The following is a 26,252-nucleotide window of genomic DNA, read 5'->3' as shown; positions in this document are numbered from 1 at the left end:
GAGTCAGCCCACGGTACAAGTTTGGATTGCATCCTAAGCGTTCTGGAGGGATTTTTAGGTTGGGGGGTGACTTGCATACTGATGCACGTTTTGGAAAGATCACTCTGGCTGCTTTATATATAAAATAAATTATATGGGGCAAGAGTTAAAGCACAGAGTCCAGTTTGGATACAAGGTGGATATCAAGGCAGCACCAGGAGCATGGCGTTTGATCACGTGAATCCTGGTACCAACTATCCAAATCCTGTTTCCACGACAGCAGACATAGGGCTTTGGCAAGTCGCTCAACCTTTCCATGCCTCAACTTTACCATCTCTAGGGGGATAGTAGTAGCACTTAACTCATATATTTATTGGAAATTTCAATGCATCAATACACATAAAAGATGGGCACCCCTTGTGTGAATTATTTTTATTGTTAGTTGTAGTTGTTGAAGAGTGGAGAAAACAATGGATTTAGGATTTTTCTACAGGCTAAGTGGACATGCTGGTAAATTGGATCTGGAGGCAGAGGGAAAACAGAAAAGACCCTTGGTAATCTTGACATCAAATTCGTTAGTGGTGCTGTTGAATAAAATTGAAGTGAAGGAGCAGGTTTCTATATGTGGTGGGGGAGAAGGGTGTCAAGTCCAGCTTGAGTAATGTAGGTCTAAGCTAAGGTCCCTATAGCATATCCCGGAAGGGATGCTGGTGGGAGGTTGGATAGAGAAGCCTGGAGTTGAGCGAATAGTCAGGGGCTAGAGATACATCCAAGAGAGTGTATAGACAGGACGGAGCCTGGGGCTCCTTTTGCTCCAAATATTGGACAGAGAAGCAGAAGGCGGCAAAGACCATGTTCTTCTCAGGTGACGCCTGGAAGAAAGTGGCATGTTCTATTGCTGCCAATAGGTCAGATAAGATGAGCACTAAATATGAAGGAGATGATGGAGCTTTGGGCATATGGAAATCATCTACAGAATGGATAAATGAAATTTGACTTTATTGGTTGGTGCTTTATTTAAAAATCAACTCAACTAGAAAAGGCTGCTTGTCTAATTTCCTTAATACCCACCGAAACTTACTGAGGGATTCCCTGTAGACAGTAGTGCAGACAACCTTCTCAGAGCTGTCTTGTTAAGAACGCAGAGTGAGGCACCCACCGGAGGGTTGCTGCAAGTCAAAAGCAACTCCAGCTCTCGTGTGGCTCAGACTGGAGGGAGGCTTCCTGCCTGTTCTTCAAAATAAAGTTTTAGACATCACTACTAAAGAGAGACCAAACGAAGGTGGAAAAAAGTATGTCTGAAATTGGAATAAAAACTTTCCACTGACATCAGTTTGGCACAACTGTCCTGGGTCGAAGAGCATATGAACACTCGCCGTTTCTGTGACCTCTCCCTAGAGCAAACTGTTACACTTTTGGATTTTTTCTGTTCTCCAGTGTAAGGTGGTGACAGACTCAATTTGGTTTGGTTTGGTTCTCAAACTTTGGTGGGCAGAGGAATCCCCCCTGGATGACTTGTGAAATACCGAGGGCTGGACTCTGTCCCAGAGTTTCTGTTAGTGGCCAGGGTGGAACCAGAGAAATTCTATTTCCCCCAACCCCCCCATGCTGCTACTGGGGCTGCTTCGTCCCAGGACCACCCCTCAGCAACTTCTGTTCTAGATTATACACACTTCCTGAGAGCAGGGATAGCATCCCTCTTGCCACTTGGCTTGGAAGGAGGAAAACTCAGTATATTTTTATAAATGAATGGATTAAACAAGCCCTTGAACTTGGCTATCAAAACCTTTGGGCTTGACTTTGGTGGATCCCACAGGGCTCAAGAAAGGAATGAGTGAGGTAATGATGAAAGTCAGAAAGTGATGGACTACCATGTTGAATATTTAATGATTTGCTTCTTTGGCCACTTCCTAAAGACCTGATTTGCTGCTATTGTTGCCCTTAACTTCCTGGCAGCCCCTCCACTAAGTAGGACCCTATTCAGATCTTTGGGTGGCAAAGTGGCTGTCTTACATTTCCGTTGCTATAACAAAATTCTGTGACTGGGTATTTTATAAAGAACAGAAGCTTATTTGGCATATAGTTCTAGAAACTGAGAAGTCTAAGAGCATAGTACTGCTGTCTGCTTAACATCTGGTGAGGGTCTTCCTTGGTGGATCATACCATGGCAGAGGACATCATGTGGAGAGACAGAGCCAAACTGGCTTTTATAAAACCCACTTTCAAGATAACCCATTACTTCATTAGTCCATGGATGGATTAATCTATCCATTAGATCAGAGCCCTCAGGTCCTAAGCACATTTAATACTTCACCTGAGTTTGGGTGAGGACATTCAAGCAGTGTCCATCTTTGGACTCCTGCTTGAACCATTTCCAATTATGGGCTTCCTTCCACACTCTATGAAAAACCTTCCATTAGTTTGGTGAAGGGGATTTTAGGTACCACTTTAGGCAGAGGGACCCAGTGACACAAATGATTAAAAGTGAAATATCTTTCTGGGTTTTATAAGCCCAGATGAAGCAAGCCCTTTCTCCCTACACTCCAGAGTTAGAGGAAATGAGGCGGGGACCTTGGCACATGGCTGTTGAGAGATGGAATTAGTTAAGCCTCTGTCAAAGTGAACTGAATGTCGGTAGCCACATCCCATCGAGCAAGCACACACATCTTTTGCTTAGAAGGACTGCACCCTTGCCCTGCACAGAGCAGCCTTTCACAGCCTGCTGGGAGGCAAAGGAAATGGAAAGTCCCACAGTGTCCTGAGCCCCTCTCTGTTTCAGGAGGGTGACTCTGCTTCCTTTGATTTTCACAAGCTCAAGGACCATGCCGCTCTTTTGCGCAGAAGTTGAGTCCTGGGAGAAATACCCAGTTCTTGAGCCAGCAGCTGCAGACAGGATTGCCCCAGGAGGGAAGAAGCCCAGTGTGTGCTGACCCCCTACCTAGGCTGGTGCCTGGGTTGGCCAGAGAATAAGCTGGTGGATCCCCTCCAGAGCCTCCCTCATCTGTAGCCCCAAAGCAGAGCGAGGGCTTAGCGGGGGCTTTTCTGAGAAGCTGCTGAGCTCAGACCCTGTGGCTCTACATTCCTGCATGATGAGGGAGGGATTCCAGTGTTTACTTTGAACAATGTTTTCCTGTGTCTGCAAGGACGGGGTGTTAAATTCTTCCAGATTTCTGGCTCCACACGTTACAACTTCGAAGGGACAGGAACAGGTTTACGGCAGTTGGCAAGGGAGTGAAAGCAGGGTCCCTCTGGGCACCCTCTGCTTCTAGAATTTCCACTCTGGGGATGGAGAAGAGACGGGTCAGGACCGGGCTCTGTGGTTCTCCATGCCTGGGAGGGGTTTGTTTGTGGTCTCCATTCGCAGAGCTCTGTGCCTTTCACTTTTCCCACCCTAGAGGGCAAAAGTTAGCTTTTTTTCCTCTTTGGAAAGGCATCCGGGAATGAGAACAAGCTTGAGTGTTGAAGGTCAGGGCTTGCAGTATTTTCTCAGTTAGTATAAACCCAGAAGTTGGGCTCATAAGGAATTCATTTGGTGGGATGTTAGGAAACTTTAGTGCATTCCAGTACATGGAGCCTTGCTGTGCAAGGAGTTTTTTTTTTTTCAATTGAGTATTGAACTCAGGAGTGCTTTACGACTGAACTACATCCAGTCTTTTTAATTAATTAATTAATTTATTTTATTTTGAGACAGGATCTTTCTAAATTGCTGAGGCTGGCCTTGAACTTGCAGTCCTCCTGCCTCAGCCTCCTGAGTCACTGAGTCACTGGAATTACAGGCGTGTGTGTCACCACAGCCTGCAAGGAGGTTTCAGGGAGAAGCCAGAGGTTAGTGTTAGATGGGAGACAGGGCGTGGAAAACCCCAACCCTTATTCTTATCCAGGAAGAAACAGAGGTATAGAAAGGCAGAATAACTTGGGGCTAGAATATTGCCCCAGAAGGACCTAATGTAGGAAGTCAGATCTTTCAGAACGATGCAATACAAGGAACTGTCACTGGAGGAGGTCTGAAGAGTTCTTGGAGAGAGGACCCCAACTCAGGATGAATGGGGTTCTTGACAAACATCTCAGAAAGTTCTTGAGAACCGTCACAGAGACAGATTTAAGGATGTGTCAGAGACGCAGAGTTATTTAGGAAATCTGAGATATATTCTAGGGAAAAAAGTGGGCCATCTTGGGAGCTAGAGGGCCATTTTGGGGGTCCCAGGCTCTTCTTTTAACGGAAACATGGTGAGGGGTTGGCATGGGAAGGTATGTGAGGATGATATCATTCCGGTAAAGATGAGATGGTTTATGGTTGTCCTGGCCACTCCCAAGATCCTTGCACGAAACGTAGAAAAGTACCCTAATATTTACAGGTTTCTTAAATATCGTATTTCTCTTTGCTTAATCTTTTTATTATATAATTATTTTATTAGGGTAATTAACACTATGCAAGGTAATTTTCATAAGTGGATGGATTTACAGTGACTGTAAGATTTACAGATGTCCCAGAGGTTTAGGAGTGACTGGCCTGGGAGAGAGAACTGATGCGGGGAGTGACAGGCCTGGGGAGAAGTGTACGTGGAACTTAAGCATCAGGCTTTCAGACTCAACTTGGGTTTCCTTATCCTTCTTTTTGTTTCCTTTCTACCTATTTTTAATTTTTTTTTCTATCCTACCTCAGTTACCTGAATCGACTGCCAACTCTGAAGGAGATGACCCACACAATCACTCCGGGCCATCAGGGACGTTCTTCATAGAGAATCAAGAGGATCAATTCAAAGATAAAGGTTCTGCTCAGGTCCATCATGCATAATCAAGTCATGCACAATCAACAATTTCTTCATTCTTGTGTTCTGGGAGGATGTTTTGGTTCAGGGAAAATTCTAATGGTACTCTGTGATGACGTTGGACGTTGGCCCCGTGGATCCTTTGGCGAATCTCCAGTCTCCAAGCAGGTGCCTGGCAACCTCTTGACCAGAGCAGTCCAATCCAATAGGGCACAAGGCAGAAATAACCCTGAAACTCACTCCATTCTAGACACTTGGACCCTGATAACCCACCTCTGAGATCCTTCCGTGATTATGGGGTGTATGCTTATGTATATGCACATCAAGGGAAGATTGGTAGCAATCTTCGTGGCTTCAGGGCTCAGCTAGAGCTCAAAGGGCATATATGTAGTGGTATTGGATGAAACAATACTGTGATAGGACTTGGCTTTTTTTTTTTTTTTTTTTTTGAAGTACCAGGGATTGAACTCAGAACCTCACTCATGCTAGGCAAGTGCTTTACCTCTAGTAACATCTCAAACTCTTTTTATTTTATTTTGAGACAGGGTCTGTTTCAGTTGTGAAGCTGGTCTCTAAGTTGTGATCCTCCATCCTCAGACTCCTCCCGAGTTGCTAGGATTACAGGTGTCTACCACCAGGTCCGGCAGACTAGGTGTTTTGATCTAATTACTTTCACAAAGCCATTTTTACTTGGTCTTCAGAATTTTTTTTTTTTTTTTTTTGAGAGAGAGAGAGAGAGAGAGAGAGAGAGAGAGAGAGAGAGAGGAGAGAGAATTTTAAAAAATATTTATTTTTTTAGTTTTTGGTGGGCACAACATCTTTGTTTATATGTGGTGTTGAGGATCGAATCCAGGCCGCACGCATGCCAGGCGAGCGCTTGAGCCACATCCCCAGCCCCTTCAGAATTTTTTTTTTTAAAAACCAACTAAAATTTAAGTTATCTGTATTCATCAAGCAATGTGAGACAAGCACCATATCTTTACATCTGGGCCTCTTCATGCCTTATTCTATCCTAGTGAAATTTCACCTGCTGCTGCCAGAACAAGAAGCCCTTCTCTTCCTCAGTCTCATAGGTGGGATTTTTCCTTGGACAGGTTGGGCCTTGTATGGTTTTCTCTTGCTGTGTAACAAATTACCCCCTTGGGAGTAATTAGTTGCTTAAATGAATATTTTTATCTTACAGTTTCTGTGGGTCAGGAATCTGGGTGTGCTTTCACTGCCTACCCTGTCTCAGCATCTCTTCATGAGGTTCCAGTCATGATTTTGTCTGGGGCTGTGGTCTCATCAGAAGGCTCGATAAGAGGGGAATCCTCTTCCATGTTCATCCTCAAGATGATGGACAAGATGAAGTTTCTCTTGGGCCGTTGAATCAAGGGCTTCCATTCCTTGCTGACTCTTGACTAGAAATCTCTCTCAGTTCCTTGCCACATGGGCCTCTCCATGAGGCAGCTTGTAATATGGCAGCTGGTGTCCTTTGGAATGGACAAGAGAGAGGGGGAAATGTGTGAGAGAGCCCTCAAGATGGAAACCAACACTTTTGTAACCTAATCTCAGAGATGATATCCTCTCACTTTGACTATATTCTGTTTGTTAGAAGTGAAAGGTACTAGATACAGCTCATACTCAAGGGGAGGGGATTCCACAAGGATATGAATAGCAGGAGCTGAGGTCATTATCTTGCAGTCTGCCTATCATGGGTCTTATGAGGGCTGTTGCTTATGAACTCCTTTAGCTTGTGGATCCTGTAACCTAACAGGTCTGATAAACCATGTGTTATAAAGGGTGGAGAGAAATGAGATCCTTGTTTACCCATATTCTTTCTGCAAGGTGGATTCCTTTGTTGGCTTAGCATCCCAGAGGAACACATAATTCTGATTTTCTAAACTAGTTATTTATATTCAACCTCCATCCCATCTCACCTCCACCCTAAGAAAAGCAGGGGGAGCCCAAGACACCACCAACACCAGCCACTCCCTGTCTGTGGACACTGTCACTGTCTCAACAACTTAACATTTCTGCTCTCTCTGGAGTTCATCTGGTTTTTACCCTGGAAAGCAATGCTATTTATCTTTCTTGTTACCAAAACAAACCCCGGTTATAAATCAAAGAACAACAATTTATACCAATAGTTCAGAGTTCTTGGTCCTCACCACAAACTAATAATTATAAAGTACTTTATGGATCACATTAGTTGAATCACAGCATATCCCATGAGGCAGGATGTTGCCATCTTGAATATGAAAAAAATGGAGGTTCAGCATGATTAAGGAACTTGCTCAAGATTCCACATAAAGAGATGAAGCTGGAGGCTAAAACTAGTTTTCCTGACTTCAAATTCTTTGCTCCACCCCGCATCCCCTTTAACATTGTTTGCATACCTAAGTCTCCTGATTATTTTCAGTAGGAATCTGGCGAGACTTCTTGGCCCAGATTTGCTCATTAAGTCATTCTAGACCAAGGCTTCAGTGATCTGAGAGGAGAGAAATAGAACTCAGCTGGGAAGAGGGGTGTCAAACTTTGGGAGGATTGCCTGGAGATAGCAAAGAGTAGACACAGTTGCTGACCTTGGAGACTTAAATGTGTGTGTGTGTGTTTATTCACATGCATGTGCACACTTTTAGACATGCATATATGTGTGTTTTGTAGACTTTCTCATGCCAGGGACTATGTGAGTGTCCTAATCAACCTATGTGTGTGTGTGTCTGTGTGTCTGTGGGTCTGTGTATATCTGTGTGTATGTACCCATATGTGACTGCAAGTGGACACAGATGCCTCAGACCTGCCTGGCAAGTTATCCACATATATTTTCTACATGGCTAGCAGTTACGTTCTGTTGTATTTATATATATATATATATTTTATATATTTGTGCTTAGAGTCATGTGAAACTAATAATTAAAGATTTATCCCCGATTTTGAGTGACCTTTTTATTGACCTCTAGGAAAAGGGCCATTGTTATTTTTCACTTTTAATTATAGTTCACAGTTTTCTATATATTCAGCTGGGTTCAGGGATGAACTCCATGAAGTACTTTTTGGTGAGCAGATGGTATAATACCTTAAACATCTTGAAACTTAAAAAGTAATGTGGATGGGATACAATGGATGATGTGGGGACGGCAGTATGGCAGCAGCTGTGTTGAAGGGGTCCCCAAAGCATATCTTCTAATTACCCATTGATCTAGTCTCTTGGCTGATTTTCAACTTAGTGGCTCATTTTTGGTGAGATGAGTTTTTGTTCCTAATTTCTCAGGCCTGATCATTGGACCTCATTGTTTTGGCATCGTGGAAGGAAGACATTACCAACCTGCATATTAATGATGCGGTTAACAGCCCAACCAAGAGGCTCTTACCTTGTGCCGCAGCCCTGTGCTCAATGCTTTATGTGAATTACCTTATTAAATCTTCGTGACAATCCAAGGACAGTTCCTCTTACTGCCTCTGTTTTACAGGTGAGAATCTGGAGCGTATGAAGTGTAAGTATCTTATTCTGGGTCAAACAGCTAAGTCCTTGTCCTGTCCTGAATGTGTGCTCATAATTTTATGCTATGCTTTATTCAAAATGAGTGTTTAATAGGCACTTCACTACTTGGGGAACTTTGAAGAACTTTTATTAAAGTCCATATACAATTATTTATACACACATATATTACACACACACATGTGTGTGTGTGTGTGTGTGTGTGTGTGTGTGTATCACTGAGGAGAGATGTGGTTTTTCTGCTGCTCTGGCTCTCAAAGGCTAAGCATATACTGGAGAAAGGACATCTGTACAATATACCCCATGAAGGGCCTGTTCCTGGATTTTAGAAGTATTTGATGCATCCTTCCACCATGCCAAGGAGACACATTAAAACCTTTATTGTTTCATTGGATTTCTGACTCAACAAAAACTCCTTTTGTCAGAACTTAAAAATTTCCTGGCATGTTACCCACACATATTTTCTATGTGGCTAGTAGTTATGTTCTGTTGTATATTATTTATATATATATATATATTTGTGCTTAGAAAGAGTCATGTGAAACTAATAACTATAGATGTATCCCCAATTTTGAGTGACCTTTTTATTGACCTGTAGGAAAAAGGGCCATTGTTATTTTTCACTTTTAATTATAGGACACGATTCTCTATATATTCAGCTGTCCTTTGTCCCCCTAACTATTCGTCTTAGTGTTCCATTCCATTTCATTTCTGCCAGTTTACCCTCCTCATTGTATGTTTCTCAGAAACCTAGTAAAATGAGCTGCACCAGACACTTGAAAGAGCTACCATCTGGGAGAAGTGAGGAAGAGAGTTCAGAACAAGGTAAGCAAGCCTGGTCTTAGGTTCTGACTGTAGTCAGTCCTCACTATGGACAAATGTGGGTCAAAGACCCACCCACTGGAACTTAAAGATCTCAGTCCTGAGCCTTAAGAAACAACTTAAGGAAAGAGAAACATATACGAAGTAAATAACCCTGCCAAACGAGGTAGAGAATAGATACTTGGGAATACAGAATAGGATGTGGATAGTTCCACTTGGGAGGGTCTTTGGGGCCCATATTTGTTCATAGTAAGGACTGACTACAGTCAGAACCTAAGTTCCACTTGGAGTGGCCTCCTAGAATAAGGATCACTGGATTGGTCCTGAAAGCAGATATAAGAAGAGTCTAATGTTCCGGCCTTGTGTGTAAATTGATTATGATCACAAGGGAAGAAGACACAGACTATGTGGAAAGGCCATTGTATCCACTGATAGCATAGAGCATACCCATGTGATTCATTTGGTAGTGATGAGACCTGAGGGGCTGCAAGACATATTGGACCAGGTGGTAAAGGAAATGGAGGTTTGGAGAGAAGTGGAGTAGAGATGGAGTTAGAATTTGGTTCATTTAGTCTCCCTGAGGACTTTCTCATATTGGATAGGGCTTCATTTTACCTTTCGATGAAACCTGACTCCTGGAGGGTGTCTGCAAGTGCTGGAATTGTTGCTGTGATGCGCCCCGTACTTCACAGGTGGCATCTAATTCAATTTTCACAATAATCCTGCAAGGGAGGTGTTGTCATTCCCATTTTACAGATGTGCAAAACATAAGGCTGAGAGAGAGAGCGAGCGAGCGAGAGAGAGAGAGAGAGAGAGAGAGAGAGAGCAAGTGCAGGTACTTTGTTCACTCTGAAGCAGTAAGGAGCAGTGCTAAGATCTGAACCCAGGCCTTTCCATTTGCCACATTTGTTTGTTATATTTTTAGGATAATGTCCTCCCTGTTTCTATTGTCAAGTCAGCTGTCGCAGGTTTTCACTGGGTCCTATACAAGGGTTTTAGCTGCTGGATGGTTGGATTTCTCACGATTCTTGGAGATTCCAGGGATAGTTTCCTGTGGCAATTGTAGTGACATCTTATCTCATAAATTTTATCTCAATGCCTGCTCTCACATCACACTTACCTTCTAGTTGTTTAGAAGAACATAAACTAATGAATAAGTCATAAGAAATGTTGGGCAGGGATAGTATTATGCAGAGAACTAAAACAGAAGGAGGTTGGTGGCTGGTTGCTACATTAGGTAGTCAGGAAAGACCTCACGGAGAAGGTGACACTGAGGCTGAATCCTGACTTCTAGGAAGGAACTTATAGGAAGGGGGATGAGGGAGGTCTTGATGTTGGTTTTCCCTTAAAAAAGGAGGATGGGCAAGAACATTAATTGGGAGTAAAAGGGAGAAGCAGGTGAGAGGAGGTTTGAAATAGTTGCTTAGAGAATGGGGAATTGAAAAGAGTAGGAAAGGGGAAATATTAGGATGGACCAGCCATGTTGGGTGGCTTTAAGGTAGATGAGCAGAAGCATAGAATAACAGAGAAAAGGATTTTGAACCTAGACCCCCTGAGTGCAAGTCCTGATTTCTGTCACTCAGTAGTTGAAAAGGCCACTTAATGTGTCCTACATAGGCTATCTAGTTTCCTTGCCTGTGAAATGGGAATAAAATAGTACCTAATGCACTTGAATTTTGTGGGGGTTAAATTGGATAATAGAGAACGTCAGCCCAGTGATGTTTGTCTCCTGCCATGTTTAGTGACTCGGGTGGTGAGCCGGTCAAGGGAGGTTGAGACTCGAGGTGTGCATGGATGAAGAAGCCACGGCTGATAGGTGTAAATGGTGTAAAGGAAACCAGTGTGCTATGAACTAAAGTTGTCCAAGAGGGCGAAGTGGTGGCCAGGAGTCAGAAGCTGCCAACAAGCAGTCGGTAAGGATGTTTGTGAAGTTGGATGGCTTGAGCTTCAAAGGAGGAAGAGAGAAGGAAAATGGTCTGAGAATGGCAGTGAAAATAAGGAGATCAAGTGCTTGCCTCCAGTCCCCAGAAACTTGTGTATTACTGGAGGGAAATAATAAAAAAGCAGTCACTCAGTACTCCTTTGAGTGGCCTGCAGGGAACATAACGTTGTGGGGCCAGGAGGGAGGAGGACACATCCTTTGGTAGTGATCTTATGGAGAATTCATGGCAGAAAGTCCTATAAATAGAAATGGGTGCTGGTGAGGAGGACATCTCCAAATATAAGCTTCAGTTTTTCAGATTTTAAATGCATTTAAACTTGATCCACTTACTCGAGACTTTTTCCATCCTTGATGATTTTCTTAACATAGATGTGATAAATGCTTTTTATAATAGAGTCGTTTTTACTCTCTTCTGAGAGCTTAGGACACATTTCCTTCCTGAAAGGGTCAGGAAATGTTTCTCTGTGTGGCTGAACCATGGTCTGGGTTTTGGAGCACATGGAGTACCTTAGAAGTAAGGAGTGCAAAATGAATCCAGGGTATAGGCAACAGCCTGTGTCAAGGAGTAAAGACACAAGAGCTTGGTGGGATAGGGAATGGTGAGTGTTTAGAGTGTTGGGTGTGTATGTAGGTGTCTGTATACTTATGCATCTATCCATGTATATGTGTGCATGCATGTGTACAAATGTATGACCATAAATGCTCATTTATGTATGTGCATGGAGCATATGTGCACACACATGCCATAACATGGGCAAGTATGCACAGGTGTGTATACATGCATATATGTGCACATTTGTATGTGTGTTGTGTGCATGCTTGTGAATGTGTGCATGTGTACATGTGTTAGAGAGGCATGTATGTCTAGGTGTTGATGTGTGTATAGGTGGCAGAGTAATGGTGCTAGGAGCCCAGATTGGGGAACTTTTCTGGAACTAGATTTTGAAGGGTTTGGTACCCCCAAACGAAAGGCTTTTCATTTTATCTTTCCAGTGATAGGAAATGAATTTTGAATAGAAGTATGAGGTGATCAGGTCTTGTTCAGTTGCTGTTCTCTGCTTAGAGTGTCACCCCTGGTTAGTGTTTGGCACAAAAGCAGTCAATAGATATTTGCTGAATAAATGAATGAATATATTAATAAAACGTGTATTTTGATAATTGCCAGATGGAGGATGAACTGGAAGGAAAGAAAGTAGAGGTAGGAAGATGTGTGGAGAATGGGACCTGAGTTGGAGGTGTAAGAGGGAAGGAGGAGTTGAGGTTCCCCTTGATGGTCAGGATGATGGTGAGGCCATGCACAGACGCAGGACATGAAGACAGAGGAGATGTTTGTGGGAGTAGGATGTGATTCCAATCTTCCCATTGCTCAGTGAACAACAGCAAAAAGAGGCCCACATTCATCCACTGACACAGTCAATGAGTTGCTGTTTTGTGTTCTCTTGGTTCTCTGAGACAAATTATTGGCGTTCCAAAATCTGTGGTACTCTTTATCTTGCACAATACTGGAGAAACCTTGCAAACTTTGGGAGATCTTTTCTAGACTTGCTTTCTTGATAGAAAATATGGGACACAAGTTGGCAATTTCTTTTTTGAAAGCAGTTTTACTGAGATACAGCTGATATAAAGGAACCCGCTCATTTAATGTTTGCAATCTGATGAGTCTGGATATGTACATACGCTTATGATAGTATCACCCCAACAAAGGTGATAAACATAACATCAGAAGAGATTGGGTGCTTTCAGTATGGTATGGCCGTAGACAAAGGTGATAAACATATCCATCACTTTGTGTGTGTGTGTGTGTGTGTGTGTGTGTGTGTGTGTGTAATTGGAAATTAAACTAAGGGGCACTCTGTCACTAAACTACAACACCAGTGCTTCTTAATTTTTACTTTGAGACAGGGTTTTGTTAACTTGGGATCCTCCTGCCTCAGTCTCCAGATAGCTGGAATTACAGGTGTACACCACTGTACCCAGCTTCCACCACATCTGGAGTTTCCTGTGTTCCTTTATTTTAAGCCCAAGATCTATCCTCAAATTCTTTTTTTTTATAACTTTATTATTTATTTATTTATTATTTTTTTTGTGTGTGGTGCTGAGGATCGAACCCAGGGCCTTACAGGTGCAAGGCGAGAGCTCTACCGCTGAGCCATAATCCCAGCCCATACCCTCAAATTCTTAAAAGCACAGTATTTGTTTTGCTAACTATTGGCACAATATTGTACTACAGATCTCTAGAACTTATTCACCTTGCATAACTAAAACTTTATACCTAATGGACAATTCCCCATTTCTCTTTCCCCAACAGCTCTTGGCAACCACCATTCTATTCTCTGTTTCTATGAGTTTGACTACTTGAGTTTGAGTTTGATTGCTTTGGACACCAAAGATGCAATATCATATAATATTTGTTCTTCTATTATTTCTGGGAGATGTGATATTGTGGCCTCTTCACTAAATGATTCAAGCCCTTTGTGTTTTCATCATAAATTGGATCGCTTTACATAATTCTTTGGTTCATTCAGCAGTCACCCAATATCTTGCTAAATAATACTTCAATTGGTTGGGGGTATTTTGAATCTAATTGCTTGGAGAGCATTGTTGGGGGCCTTCACTTTGCTCCTATGACTTGAGTCCAGAGAGAGGTTTTTTTTTTTTTTTTTTTTTTCATGGTTGCTTCCTTACCATCACACTGTGAGGCATCCAATCTTCCCATTAATCTCACACATGCATTACGGTGGGTGAGGTGCTTCTTTGGCAATTTTCTGTCCCCAGTAAATCTTAGCTACATGGAGCAGATTCTTTTTGACCTCTTTCCTGGCCCTTCCATGACTGGAATGGCTTTTACCATAATCCTTGTACCTGAAGGTCTATCTCATTTGGTGTTAGGAGACAGCTTGCTTGGAGCTACTGTTTTAGTTTCTGTTCTTATTGTTAGTGGGCTACACTGCAATAAGTATTAGATCTTGGAGCTACTACATAAGAACTCTAGAGACCACAATGGCAAATATCTTACCTACTCTTTGCCCATGCAAATAAGGCAGAAGAGAAGGGACAATGCTCCCCTCACCAACTAGAGAGGAAATGGCGTGGTCAGCACTGAGACCTTTATCATAGACTAGAAACTTCCAGCAGCCAACATTTTCTGAGCACCTTGCTATAGAGAGGTTTATAAGAAACATAAGGGCATCAGCTAGTTCTTTTTTTAAATTTTTTTCTAATTTGTTATATATGACAGCAGGATGCATTACAATTCATATTACATATCTGTATTTTAAAAGATATTGCTCATCATTTATAATGGCTAAACTTGGAAGCACTTTAAAATCTCCAAATGGAGGCGTGATTAATAATGATACAGTCCCTTGATGGATTATTAAGCAGCCTCTAAAATATGACGAGGAATCTTTTAACAACAGGAGAAAACACAGTAAAATAATAGTAGAGCAAAAATGATAAGTCGGTATGTATTTTGGTGACGATAGCCATGTAAGAATTGGGTGAGATGATCATTGTGTGATGGTCTTGGGATTGTGTCTCTCTCTTTTTTTTTTAAATTTTATCTTTCCAAACTTTTTCAATGTCGATATATATGATTTCCATTAAAAGAACACAGAAATACTGAGAAACGTTGAAGTACATTTCATCATGAGAGCATATGAAAAAAAAATGACCATCACCAACACAGCACATGCCTTGAATTGCTTTTCTAGGAATGGTGATCATATGTTCTACCTCCTCCTCCTCATTTTCTAGTGACTGTGGTGGTGGGAAGGAATACGGTACCCTGCTGATGGGCATAGAGTTTATACACACAAGGTAACCAACCTCCTTCACTTCATCTTCCAACTCTAACTGTGCTGAGGACCCATCCACAAACTTGCCTTCCTTTGCTTCATCCTCAAATGATGCATCTTCCTCATGTTTATTTTCTATTTTGCAAGTAGATTTAGGGTGACAGTTATTGCCAGGTGTGAATGAAGAGCATTCATGACAGAGTACAGTCAAATGCTCTAATTTTCAGCATGACAATTTATTTTGATTGTGGTTAAACTGTGTACAGTTTACCCCAGATGATCTGGAACTTTGATTTTAATCATAATTTGGAGTCTCCTGTGAATCAAGTTTTAGGTGCAATGTGTAATACAGGTATTTTCTCACATTCTGACATGAACTGGGATAAACATGGGCTGTTGAGGACAAGCTGTCAATATGCTGATGGAACAACTGAATCATAAAGAAAGCAACTACTTCAGTACTTTGCTTCTAGGAAGTCTCAGATGCAAGTCACTCTCTTAAAAGCAAACACTGGAGTGGATTTCGAGTGTTTTGAACATTTTAAAAGGAGGTAGCCCGGGCCATTGATTGAGACCAGTCCTGGGAAATGCCTGGCTATTTCCCTCGTGTGTTCTCTAGGTTCACAATGTCCCCATTGTTCCAGTGGAGCAGGACTTCCTTCTTCTGATTGATTAGACATTGTGTGGCCACACATTTTCATGGTCTCATTTGCTCACGAGCCAGCTGTCAGGCACAGAGAGGTCTCTGGGCACAAATTGCTTAAATCTTTTCAAGTTTGGTTTCCTGAACATGAGGTTGTAGGGCTATTTCTTGCAGCCTGTTTCTCCATATCTTTCCTATTTGTCTAGCCAATCAATCCACAATTCTACCCTAAGAATATCCATGGAAGGAAAGGCTGGAAAATCTCCTCTGTTAAGCGTGTTTGGCTCATTCTGGAAATTTCATTTTAAGATTTGGCACTCGATCTGTGGGTAATATGGCCACCTGTGTTTGGGGTTTAATGGCACCGAATGGGTCTTCATATTACATCTTAAAATAAGAACTTAATATTTATGATCAAATAGTGCTTGAGTAAACATAAAATTCAGATTCAGAGTTGTACCTTATAGGTATCTAATGCTGCTTCCTATAGTGAGTTTCTAAGGTACTGATCCATTCAACATTGTAGTTCATGTGCAGGAAACATGCCATTTGGAAGCAGCCTCAATTATGTGCTTATGGGAAGAAGAATACAAATCCTGAATGAAGAAGCATTTTGTTCAGTGTTTGGGAACATTGAGGCTGACTTTTAAACACAGTCCATCACTCCCCCTGGCTTAAAGACTCAGCACAATCATTCTTTTTCTTCTTGAATTCATTTCTTGACACCCATCTCTGTCCAGTCTGTGTTAGGAAACTGATGGTCTTCCTTATGGGGCTGCGAACTCCTTGAGCAAAGGCTCGTCTCCTTTTTCTTTGTGTCTCCAGGGTCTGGCACGTGAAGATGCTCAGTCCCAGAGTGGCTGATGGGATATGTTTTGGCCTCTGTACTGGAATTTCTCTGCTTTTATTTCTGATGACATGGTGCCAGATTAATTTTGTTTGGTTTGTTATTAGCATGGGAAACCTGCTTTGTGGACCCTTGACATTAAAAAGGTCTGACCCCAAAGCAAGAGGTGAGCATGGAGGCTCCATAGTAGGTTTGGGTGAGAAGCATGATTTTTGACGCTCAGTATAAATTTGCTGAGTGTGTGCATGCATGCATGCATGAATGAATGAATGTCACACGGCCAAAGACACTTGAACTCTGTTCCCAGTGTTGGAAAATAAAACACTCTCAAACTATGTGCATAATTGTTAGAAAAAGCATTTGGATAATGTTTGGAAACATTATACAAAATAGTACATCCCCTCTTACCCACCATAAGTGGTAGTGTGACAATGCCAGGTCCCTGTTAGAAGATGGCCAATTCTGATTAGATTCCCATCACCCCACCCTAGATGTGGCTAAAGATAGTTGCTCCCCCCCCCAAAAGAGGCATGATCTATAGTAGAACTTTCTGACAACTACCAAAGTGGCCCACCATTTGCAACTTGATTTTTTTAAGATAATATAGTAATGGACTTGTTTTTGCTCTGAGTGTGTCTGTATTTGGGAAAAGACAGTGGTGAGCAAGGGAAGGTTGCTAGCATTTTGTCATATGGGAGAGGAGCAGAGAATGCTGCTTATTTCCTGAAGGCCAAATTACCCCTCCCCTTGAATCTCCTCAATTGGTCTGGGATTTCCAATGCTCCTGAGCATGGGTGTTACTATAGGCACATCTAAGATTATCTTGTGTATTACCCCTCTGGAGCCCATTAGATAGTGTGGGGTGTGTGTGTGTGTGTGTGTGTGTGTGTGTGTGTGTGTGTGTTAGCACCCATGAGATAGGGGCAAGGTAAAGAAATGGAGAGAGTAATAATAAAGTGTATGGGGGGAAATTGGTCAGAGATACACTCAGTGTTTTCCCCAGGCATGAAATAAAGGGAGTCTGTCCTTTTAAAGTGGGGCATGCAGACTCCAGGCTTCCTGCTAGCTCACTCTAGCTGGAAATCAGCCTGAAAACCACACTCTGCACTTCGTTGATTCATGCCCAGGGACATTTCTCTAGATCTCAGAGATAAGCTTTCCAAGACACTCCTGGCCTTAATGGTAGCTTCCTCTTTAGCCAAAAATAAACAAGGAGTGGTCAGAGGGCAGAAAAGGAAACAGAGGGTAGGGTAGGAAATGGAAGGGTGAAGAGGATAAAATGCACAGGCTAAAAGAGATTTAGCATTAGGTTCCTGTTTGAGAAAATGTGTGTAAGGATAGCTGTGTGTGTGTGTTGTGGGGGGCGGAGTAAAAGATGAGAGTCACAAGCAAGATAAGTAACCCGAAGACTGGAGTGGAGAAGAAATTTTAAAAGGCTGGACAGAGGTAAAATAGGTCTAGTTTCCACTGGAACTCTAGGACTTTGTGTTGGCTTGTTATTCTGAGTATGGACAGGTTTGTGGGGACTCTCACACTGATTTCAGAGGAGATGAATTAGGGAAGACCCAGCTATTCACTAAGTAACTTTGTCCTTCTCTCCTTTTGTGTCTGAACATCCTCTGAGGCTTGTAATTTCTTTGCAAGGGGCTGGAGAAAAGCTTTGCTTCAGAGCCCACAGAAATGGTTCATGAATTTCTAGTCCCATGAGATGCCTTGCCTAATGAATGAATAAATGAATGAATGAATGAATGAATGATGATTCACAAGTCAAACAAGGTCCAAAGATGCTTGCATATTCCTTCTGCCTTTGGAGAGTTATGGAACAGATTAACATATTATAGGCTCTGAGGATATTGCTTGAAAGGTATTTGTTGAACAGAACATTTTTTTCAAACTTGACTGAGGACATATAATCTTGCACAATTTAGATCATCTGAATGGTGACTCCCAGGCTAAATAATCTATATGACTGTATGGGTGGCCCTTGCCATGAGCCTTTCTTTTTTTCTTTCCCTTTAAACAATACTTATTCGCTTGAGAGCCTCTTGCATTCCATGGGAATACAAAAGATAACATCTTGCCCATCATGAGTATGCAAACGGCACTATTTTCACAGCATTAATAGGGCAAAAAGTCCGAGTTGGGTTGACTTATGCCAATGCACTCATCCATCAATCCTGCCTGGAACCCACAAAATCCTTTTGAAAGATGGTTTCCTGAGATAAGGATGCAGCTTGTGGCTACAGACAGAATGAGATCATTAGTTTTGCATGTGAATCTCATCCACAGCCACAGTGTCCTCAGCTCCCTGCTTTAAGCCTTGGTTCTTCTCTTCCTTTGATCTAAGTCAATTCCGGTTGGCAGGTGTTAGTGGTGGAAATGCTTGATGACCATTTTACTATTTTATTTTCAGGGTATCAGGTATTGAACCCTGGGGTGCACTACCACTGAGCTACATCCCTACTCATTTTTATTGTATTCTTAAAGAATACTGAGGACAGAGGCCTATTAAATTGCTGAGATTGGCCTCAAACCTGGTCCTCCAGCCTCTGCCCCTAAATCATTGGGTTTATAGGCATTTACCACCAGGCCCAGATTTAATGGCCCTTTAAAATGTTCAAAATGTTCAAAGGCCACTGAGATGCAGTACTGAACACACACACACACACACACACACACACACACACGCACAATGATTCTTGAATGAAAGTCTGGGTCTTAGAACTGTAAAGGAACTATAAAGATCTTCTGCATCTGTTTCCTTTCTTTAAGTCATTAGTAATAATACCTTATAAATCTTCAATGTTTTCAGTTTAGACTCTAGAACATCAATTCCCTAGCTTTGCTGCACATTGGAATCACCCGGGAAGCTTATATTTAAATTTTTGATTAACATGGATTGATCCTATATATTAATGGGGTTCAGTGTGATATTTGAATACATGAATATAAGCGTGCATTGATCAAATCAAACATCTCTTTATCCCTCCTCCTCCCCCTTGCCATTCTGGGAAGCTTTTAATTCCAATGCCTGCACAACATCCCATTCCAATCAAATCACAACATCTGGAGTGGGAGTTTGCATTTGTATTTTTTAAAGATCCCCAGTAATCCCGATGTGCAGAAAGTCCAGGTTGCACTGGTTTAGAAGCACTTTAGTTTCCAGACATTTTATTACAACAACTACGTATCCCTGAGAAGAGCAAGACAGGAATTCATTCTCATCCTTATAGTAACCGAGGTCCTAACAGGTTAAAAAGCATGATCAAGATCACAAGAGTAGGTCGGGTTCCAGGTAAGGGTTCCTTCTTTGAATGATCCTAAGTCAAAGACAGATTAAATTCTGAAAATGATGGGATGAGAGACTCGGTGGGAACCGGGAGGAGTTGGTCCACTGGATTGAACATGGACCTTCGTGTCTGCAGGAGAAACAAGAAGGTCACTCCGGTGTGGCCTCTTGCCCCTCCCATCAATGCTCTTTCTGTCTGGAGACAGCTGGTTTGCATTTCATTTATAGGGAGTTAAAATAGAACCTTTGTGCTGGTGTTGAAGGAAATTAGAAAAAGCCACAGCTTGTCTTCTGACTTAATGTCAAATATTTATCTCCTGCTGGTTTTAAACAAACAAGTCCTCCCCGTGCATGTTGACGGTCTCAAACACTCTACCCATTCGTTGTCTCTAGTCTCTCAGCCTCAGCAACAGCAAGTATGAGAGAAATATGCTGTTCTATAGAATTGTGCTAGCAGCCACATCAGCCTGCTTCTGCAGGGGCCCAATGAGATGCAGTGAGACGCACTGGGTCGAACATACGCACACTAGTATTGGGTAGGATTCACTAGTGACTGGGAATCCTGATGCTTCAGTCTCATTAACCAGAGACTTAGAAGGAAGGATGGAAAGTGTTATCCAAAATCTCCCAAATACCACCACACGTTTCCATCGTCTGACATGATTCAAAAGTCCTATGGGTAGAAGAAGTACAAATTCTAACAGCTCTAACATGGGAGATAACTTATAAGTCCTCTTTCATTGGAGATAAAAGGTAACAGGCTGGGTGACCACTTGGATGACATGCTTTATGTTAGAAGGGGACCTGATGACCTTAGTTCCAATCCTAAGGTAGGTCTTAAAAGGAGAAATATGCCGCTTTAAATTTCATTTTGAAAAATTATTCCACAAAAAAACTTTCTAGGTTAAGAGGATTATGTGAACATTATTTCTTCCTTAGCCTCAGAAAAATGAAATCATGAATTCGTTTGAAAATGGACTGTTGTAGAAAATTGCTACCGAGACTCATAGCAGAGAGTCTGTTGCATCTAAATAAGTTTAACAAAAGTAGTCTTGTAGTTTTCTTTTTAGTACGAACAGATCTCCAGAATGCTATCCTATGGTTAGGTATGTTTAAAAGTTGTCAAAATTTGTGAATAATTAACCTTATAAAAATAGTGGGATTTAAGGTTACCCCTGTGACATGCTCATTCTCATTCTACAATTGTTCTTTGATGAGGAGAAAAAAGAGACATGGGAAACTTGAGAATTGCTTACACATGAACACATCACCCCTCCTGGATGCTGCAGCTGAAAGAAATGTTGCTTGGTCTAGGCGAGGGCTACTCAGTATGGTCCATGGACCAACAGCATCACCATCTTCTGGGGAGTTAGTTGAAGAAGCAAATTCTCAGGTCCTCAAAAAATATCTATTGAATCAGAATCTCTAGGGGTGGGACCCAGGTATCTTTTTAGAAGCTCTCCAGTTTGCTTGCTAAAATTTAAGAAATACTGCCCTAGACCAATGCTTCTCAAAAGTGTGGTTTACAGTAGCACCAACATCTCCTGGGAACTTAGTAGAAACCACTGCAATCCTTTTTAATGGAGTTTTGGCAGGTGACAGTGGAAATACTCCACAGCCCTTTTAAATGTTTAAAGGCCACAGAGATGGAAAAACTGAATATATCGAATAATGAATTCTTGGGTAACAGCACGTGTCTCAAAACTGGAAAAGAACTAAAAACATGTCCCGTTTCCTGTCTAGGCAGTTAATAATACAACCCTACAGGCCCTCCAGTGTTTGTTTTTATTTCTGTTTTTCCCCCTTCCCCTTTTGGTTTAGTGATGGTTGTCCTGCAATCAGCCACCCTGAGGATGGGCCTTGCATTCTGTGCTTTAACATGTCCTCCAGTTAGACCATAGTTCTCATCACCATCTGCATGACCCCAGAGACCGTTAAGGCTTCCCTATTTCAGCCTGTGCTTGGCGCCCTTGTAGCTGACTCTCCTGGTTGCTGCCATCTTTGCCGCACCCTAATCCCAATCCCAGGCTGAGACATGCAGGTAGAGAGTGGAACTTTGCACACTTGCAGGGACATGGTCACACGCAGAGTCTGGTAGAGTAGATGGCATAGCTTTGAAATGGGGATTTCCCCCCCTCCCTCTATGAACCAACCGCCACACAAACCCCAGCACTCACACCATAGCACTAGGAGTCCATAAGGCAGAACACCTGCAGAAGAGAGTCAGGGCAACCTAATGAGTTTGAGCAAGGCCATGCCTTGAAGCCTTTTGGGCCTCACCTCCCTCTAGCTGGAAGGAAAGCATATCCTCTTCTCTGAAGGTGGACTCAGCTTAATCTCTTTCAGAGACCATAGGACTTGGGATTCTAAGCCTCTTTCAGAGACCATAGGATTTAGGATTCTAAGCCTCTTGCAGAGACCACAGGACTTGGGATTCTAAGGGTGGCTACTAATTGTGTTCTTTGGTTAGTTTGAGGAAGCCCTGGCTGAAAGTGTATTTCCCCAAAGCTACATGGACCTACATTATGAGGAATGCTAACAGACAAGGAAGAGAGGAAAAATGTGAGAAAGTTAAATACAGAAGAAGGAAAGGTGGAGATAGAAAAAAGGCAGGGCTTTGTGGATGGCCTCTCTTGTTAGGCTGGTAGGGGTCAGACCCTGTGCAGGAGATGTGAAGGGGCTGCTCCTCAATTTGCTCCAGGGGTTTGGTTTTGCCTCTGCCAGAGCCATACAACTATGCTAACCAGCAAGATCTTTGCTTCAAGGACACAAGAATGACCAGTCAAGTCTGTGCTTGGAAATTTTGTTGGGACTTTTCTAGTGAAAGGCGATGTCACACATCTTGCCTTCCTCTACAGAGGAACAGAGGACTCTTAGAGGAAGATGGAACCCTTTGGTGGCACATTCTTTATTGACAGATCTGTCCCTGGAGAAGCTCCAGCTCCCGAATGTCATAGAGGCAGGCTGGAAAGAACTGTACATAGTAAAATTCCCACAAGGGCTACATCCCAAGATACCCATGAGTGCCTGAAAATAGTGGCTAGTAGCAAACCCTATACATACTGTGTTTTTTCCTATAGTACATACCTATGACAACGTCTACTTCATAAATTAGGTACAGTAAGAGACTAATGACAATAACAATAAAATAGAACTATAACAACATATCATTAAAAAGTTAGTTAAAACTTATGAATTATTTGTCTCTGGAAGTATCTATGAAATACTTTTGGGTAATTGAAAACCCTAGAAGGTGAAACTGAAGATAAGGGGGTCTACTATAATCTGTATCTTCTCTTGATTATCCCCATTTACTGCATTTTTAACCGAATTTAGGTTGGAGATGGCAAGATGAAGGTTTCTCGCCAGTCCTTCTCAAACTCCTATTGAAATGACGGAAGAGGAAGGACATTACACACCATTGGGGTGAACAGGGAAAGGCGACAGCTACAGGAAATAAATTGGAGGCATTCCTGGTAGATAGAGTCAGGTTGCAAATAAAGGAAGGAAAGACTGATCTGTCCATAATTCGGTATCTGCAAAGGAATTGCATAACTGATGGGCAGCCTTTCCCACCCCACCAGAACTTCTGTGCAGCAGCTCTGGTGAAGAGCTTATGGTTTTTTAGGATATGTCACTTGTTCCAAGTCCTTAAAATATATTATAGTTGGCTCTTTGTAGCATTGAGTTCCACATCTTTAGATTCACATAATTGTGAATACAAAATATAGACAGCATTACCCAAAGTACATGTATGAAGACACGAATTGGTGTCAACATACTTTATAGACAACCAGAGATATGAAAAATTGTCCTGTATATGTGTAATAAGAATTGTAATGCAGCATTCCGCTGTCATTTATTTTCAAAAAAGGTATGTGTGTGTACTGACATGAATAGATTATTTTCCTCAAACTCTCAAACTATCTATAGCACAAACGTATTTACATAGCATTTACATTGTATTTGGTATTAAAAGTAATTCTCTAAAGATGATTTAAAGCATATGGGAGGATGTGTATAGAGCATATGCAAATTCTATGCCATTTTATATGCGGAATTTCAGCAATTGCAGATTCACTGTGGGAAGTCCTGAAATCAATAAATACCCCACAAAGACCAAGGGCTGGCTGACTTTATTTAGTCCTTACCCTAACCTTATATTAACCATTTTTTATTGGTAAAAAAAATAAAAGTTGAAGGGCTTAAATAATTTGAGGTTAGATAAATATTTGAAAGCAAGCCTGCCTACCTGACTTCAAGTCTCTTGTTCTTTAGTATTTCCACTATTCTTTAACTGACATACTGTATAGAATATCCTTCTCTCCCCCACTTTGGATTGGATTTTATTCCTGTGGAATATAAGGGCGGGCACAATGGGGAAGAGTTCAAGGTTTGGCTCCTCTATGCTCAATACTTTGAATAACTGTATATGACTGCTTCTAAATAGCCTGCATTTCTCTTTGCTGGTAGGACCCACAGAAAACATCGGACTTCCTAAGAAACTGCTTGATAAAAATGACCCTTGGCCAGCTTATGTCACCTATATCTCCCCAGTGGTAAAAAGACTCATTGAGAAAAGCAAAACTAGAGAATTGGAATACAGGCAGACTTTCGAGGAAAGTCAACGGGCATCGCGGCTGAACAAGCCTTCCAGCATCCTCCAGATGGGAGGGAGAATAAAGTCCTTCAAGTCCTCTGAAGAAGCTGTGTTCAAGGATATACTATCAGAGACTATGTTATCAATGTTGGCAACTTACTCTTTTTTGGATTCTACTGTTGCCCCAGAACCCACGTACTTACAAAAGGATTCCAGAGAATGTCCCACCGCAAACTATAACAAGATCATTTTCCCCCGCAAACCTATGATGAGGATGCTTCCATACAGCTCGCTACCGGCCAGCAAGGAGAAATAGGCAAATGGCTAGCTAGGAGTCCTTGCAGCCATCCCCTAAGAATGTACAGCAATTAAGCTCCATTGGCCACAAAGTACACTATGTCCTTTAACTTTGAACTTGCTCGGGTTCATGCAGAGGTTGGCGGAGAGAAACCACATCAGAATGTGGGCTGTGAGTGGGTGGGTAGCCCTGCTGCAGCTCTGCAGCCTGTGGATTTGGACAGTTCTGCCACAGATGCTGAGGACCTACCTGTAGGTATATCAGATAGGACCAGGCAGGTGACAGAGATCACACCAGTTATTTTTTACCAGAGATAATATTATGAAGAATTATCAACTAGGAAAATGAAAAGGGCGTAAAGATAATCTGAAGGGATCCAAAGAGGGTAACCCCTGCAGGAAGCTGGGTCAGCAAAGGGAATGCACTGGTCTCTCTGAGAGGTCATTTGGGAGACTGGTTCTGTGTGTTGGAAAAGCCCCAAACTGGATCCATATGTTCCTAGAAGGAGTTTGCCACTGTCTGGATGGATAAATAGGATTAATAGGGAAAGTGGACAGGGACAGGAAGCAAACCACCAGGGAGATCCATCTTCCTCCTCTAGCTATGCAGGCCCTTGCTAGCGCCCCCTACAGGCTGAGTTGATCAGAGCCTAAAGCAAGAATATGATTTGCAGAATCCCAAACCCAGCATCTCCAAGCATGGTATGAAAGGATGGATTTTTGAAATCAAGACAATACTAGCTTAATAACGAGCACATGGTTCTGATGCTCCACTTGGCCTCTGAACCTGGTATTGAGGTTACTTTTTCTTGGAGGGCTTACAAAATAGTGGTGGGAGCCAGAATGTTCCCTGATGAGAAATGGAAGATCCACACCTGCCAGCCCCACTCGATTGTAGTTCTTTTAAGGTTTACTTTATGGAGCAGAGATAGTGGAGGAAGAAGTTCTTGGATGGAACCCTGCTTTTATTTGTCAAATGGCCACTAGAATTTGTCTACCCATGCTCTTAATTGGCCTCAAAGCAAGCAATGCTGAAGTCTGCTCAGTCTCCAAGTAGACAAGCTCTGTTTCGAGACACAAGGAAGATTTGGTTAAGACAGGCAGCTCTAGCCAGTCTTGTCTTTGGGATTTATCGGCTAAGCATGGCTGACCTCACCTGAGTTTCTATGTTTGTCTTTGCAAAGGCAGTTAATACCCATCTGGCTTCCCCAACAGAGTTATTATACAGGATGTGATATACTAATAGATATGTCATTTGAAACAGTTAAATTTTCCCTACAATGCATTTTTACCTGTCTTAAGAGTCTTGTGTGTTCACCCTTATTTATGGGTACAGCTTTGGAGATCTCATCTTCGACTCCTATGCATTCGTGTTGGGACAGAAGTATAAATTAGGAGCCCTGGACCAGTTCCTGGGTTCACAACCTTTGATCAGAAAGAATTCTTGCAAAAATAGATGTTTTCTAGTGAATCTCCATGATTGTATTTTGTGTCCATACAATGTTTACAAACCTGGAGGCAGGTGCTAAATTCATCCAACAAGAAATTTTATATCTTCTATCTTTTTATGAGTTTTTATGCCCAGGGTATATTTGGGAAAGTATAGATTGAAGAGCCTCTTGGAGTGTTAGAGTTTGTAGGAATTTAGGATTATTGGATCATTTCTTCCAATCTCTTCAAGAGATGAGTAGTGTGGTAATTTACCAAAGGTAGCATAGGGTTTTTTTTTTTTTTTTTTTGGAGGGTGGGAGAGTAACTGAGAATTGAACTCAAGGGCACATGACCA

General features: G+C 42.1%; 1 protein-coding gene across 1 annotated transcript; it reads left to right on the top strand.

Moving 5' to 3' along the window:
• The first annotated feature begins 201 nt into the window (after positions 1-201).
• Cdrt4 (CMT1A duplicated region transcript 4) lies at positions 202-24,485 on the top strand. Its single transcript, XM_076871412.1, has 2 exons — positions 202-275; positions 24,020-24,485. Exons 1-2 carry the CDS (start codon positions 202-204, stop codon positions 24,483-24,485), a joined length of 540 nt encoding a protein of 179 aa, XP_076727527.1.
• Positions 24,486-26,252: the final 1,767 nt, after the last annotated feature.

This window comes from Callospermophilus lateralis, chromosome 11 (genome assembly GCF_048772815.1).
Source record: "Callospermophilus lateralis isolate mCalLat2 chromosome 11, mCalLat2.hap1, whole genome shotgun sequence".
NCBI lineage: Eukaryota > Metazoa > Chordata > Mammalia > Rodentia > Sciuridae > Callospermophilus > Callospermophilus lateralis.
Note: the sequence above shows the minus strand (reverse complement) of the source record. Positions and strands in the feature narration are given on the sequence as shown.